At 59.3% G+C, this 2,695-nt stretch overlaps 1 protein-coding gene across 1 annotated transcript in view; it reads right to left on the bottom strand.

The window, feature by feature from the left end:
• Positions 1–2,215, bottom strand: part of LOC104470100 (suppressor APC domain-containing protein 2-like) — a gene marked incomplete at its 5' end in the record, with an annotated part of 5,910 nt that extends 3,695 nt beyond the window's left edge. The window contains one exon of the mRNA XM_010084906.1: positions 2,082–2,215. Within this exon, the coding sequence (XP_010083208.1) occupies positions 2,082–2,215 (134 nt within the window). The remainder of the gene's footprint in view (positions 1–2,081) is intronic.
• Positions 2,216–2,695: the final 480 nt, after the last annotated feature.

Raw genomic sequence — 2,695 nt, forward strand, 5'->3', positions numbered from 1 at the left:
GTCCCACCAGGCTCTCTGGCCAGCGCAGTGACTAGAGGAAGAGGCAGCATCCCACAGAGCAGTGGGACATCACTAGCTCTGCTGGGCGCGGGGACAGGCAGCATCTCGCTAAGGATGGGATGCTCTGGGGACAGAGGCAGCTTCTGGGCAGGAGGAAGACAGAGCGCTGGACTTGGCTGGTGCCAGCCGGGGTAGGAGGGGAGGGGACAGTGCCATACCCCAGGCCCCCTACAAATGAAAATGCTCAGCCTCTCGCAGAAGCTCTCATCCCAGCCACCCCCTGGGGCCATGGGGAAATGAGGCCGATCAATGATGGACTGGCTGAAAACCACCAGCTGAGCAGACACCAGCTGTGGTGGTGCAAAGGGCCCCGGGGCTGCAGCACAGCCCCCCACCCCTCCGCCTCGCTGCTCAGGATGAACCCATCCTACCGCACTCCAGGATGTGGGATGGATACCTGTGCTCCCATCCCTCGCGGCTTTAGGCAGATCAGCCGAATCACAGCACAGTGCCGTGTCTCTGCGGGGGCCCAGCATCCTCCCAGGCTCAGCGGGGAGGTGACAGCACCGCCATGCACAGGGACACAGTCCTTGCTGACCCAAACCTGCTCCAACTGTCTCTGTACGCTCCGAAGTGGGAATAACACCCAAAGGCTCCTGCTGGGGTGCCAGGGAAAGCTTCTCCCATGGGGGACAGGGACAGACATCCCTTCTCGGGGGGAGAAGCACGCGAGAAGCAGCACAGCACTTGGAGTACATGGGGGCCTCCCGCCCACCGCCCTCACAACAACTCGGGGAAACTGAGGCAAGGGGACCACAAGCCCAGAGCACTTGTGTCAGAGCTGGGAACAAACCCCAGCTCTCAGTGGGACACGCTGGCCACCAGCCCCTCCTCACCAGCACCAGGCAGGACCCTGAGCTCACAGCAGCGATGGCACCAGCCTGGGGCTGCATGCACAGGGAAGAGCCTTGCCAGGGAAGGAGGGACCTTCCCCTCTCTGAAACAGCAACTCCCAGCCACCAGAACCCAGAGGACCAGAGACCCACATCCCAGATGCACACAGCTCCATTTGTTACTCCTTGCCAGCACCTCGCAGCAGAGACCCCCTCAGCCCAAGAGCACCCCAACCCCCTGCACGGCTGCAAGCCCAGCAAACCATGTGTGCACAGCCCCCCGCACTCCAGGTCACCCATTAGAGCATGTTATGTCACCTAAGGGCAGCACCAGGCTCTAATTGATGCTGCCCATGCTGCCACTCATCCCAGCTGGGCTCAGGGAGCCGGGTGACACCAGGGTGCGAGGAGTGGAAGTGCAGAGGTGACAGCTGCAGCCTTGGCAGCAGCTCCGACACCAGCCGGAGCTTGTCCCACCAATCCCTCATCCTGCAGGCTGGAACCTGGCTTTCTTCCCAGGAAAACTTAGCTTGAGTGGAAGGCAGCTCCTCCATCCCGCTTGGGTGCGGCGCAGATCCCTTCACCCAGGCAATTTAATTCAAGCGTCTCCACTTGGGGATGGAGAGAGGGGAGCAGATCACTCCATCCTGGGCTGCCTGGCTAAATTCAATGCTGATTTCTCTGCAATACTGGCAAAAAGTCTCTTGGGAGCCAGGAGGATCAGGATGCTTGAGTCCTGACAGAGAACACCTAGCAGGGGACACAGCCCAGCACTGATGGTCACCAGTGCAGAGCATACCTGACCATCGCTGGGGTGCTCAAAAGGACCAGCCACCCACCTGCTCCAACACCTACATTTTCCCTGCCCAAGTGTTTGCCCACAGTGAAGGCACCTGTGCAGCCAAACACTGGCTCCATGGGCTGACCCTGCTCAGGGGGAAGCAGGGGAACATGTGTCTCCTCCCCTTCTGGCACGATTCGGGACAGAAAGCACCTCAGAAGTAACGGCAGGACCTCCATGTACAGCTTTCTATGCAAACTACCAGGACCTGCATGACACCCCGCAGCTTACGTGTGCAGGGTGGGCAGGAAGGAGCCCAAGCCCAAACAGGGCTGGTGTCAGCAGTGAGAGACCCCCGCAATCCACCTTCCTTCGGGACCACACAGGCTGGAGGGCTGTCCCCTTACCATGCTGAAGTCCACACCGTTGGTGATGGTGTGTCTCCGGTGTTCTGCACGTCCCCTCTGATGCCTCCGAGCGTCCCCAGCCCCTGGCTGGCCACCGTCTCCCTGGGACTGCCCAGCAGCCTTAGCATCACCACCTGGAACAGAAGAAAGCATAAGGCCACCAGCCACTTGCCCAGAAACCTCCCCACAGTCACTGCTACGGGACTATCTGCAGGGCAGTCTTGCAAACAGATGTGTCAGCTGAGCAAAGCACCGGCCGAGCGCCTGCTCACATCTTTGTATGGGCAGGGCAAGCTTCCGCAATGACTGGCTTGCGCCAGGCTGGCAACAGATGTCTGTGGTCATCTTCTGCAAAAAGCAGGAAGCTTCCAGCCAATGCTGGTTCAGTCCCAGCATGGGCAATTAAACATTAGTGATATTGCCTACCCTCACCCTGTCCTCACGGGACCCCTGTCTTGGGTGGCACAGGCTCTGCCAGGAACCCAGCTCCTCCTGAAGACAGTTCCTGTTGGGTTACAGGCTTGGCCATGCAGACGTCTCCCCAGACCCCATGCCTGTGGTCTAACTATAGAGTAAATTATACTGTAGGTTTTCCAAAATTTTATTAAAAACCC

This window comes from Pterocles gutturalis, unplaced genomic scaffold, assembly GCF_000699245.1.
Source record: "Pterocles gutturalis isolate BGI_N339 unplaced genomic scaffold, ASM69924v1 scaffold19490, whole genome shotgun sequence".
Classification (NCBI taxonomy): Eukaryota; Metazoa; Chordata; class Aves; order Pterocliformes; family Pteroclidae; genus Pterocles; species Pterocles gutturalis.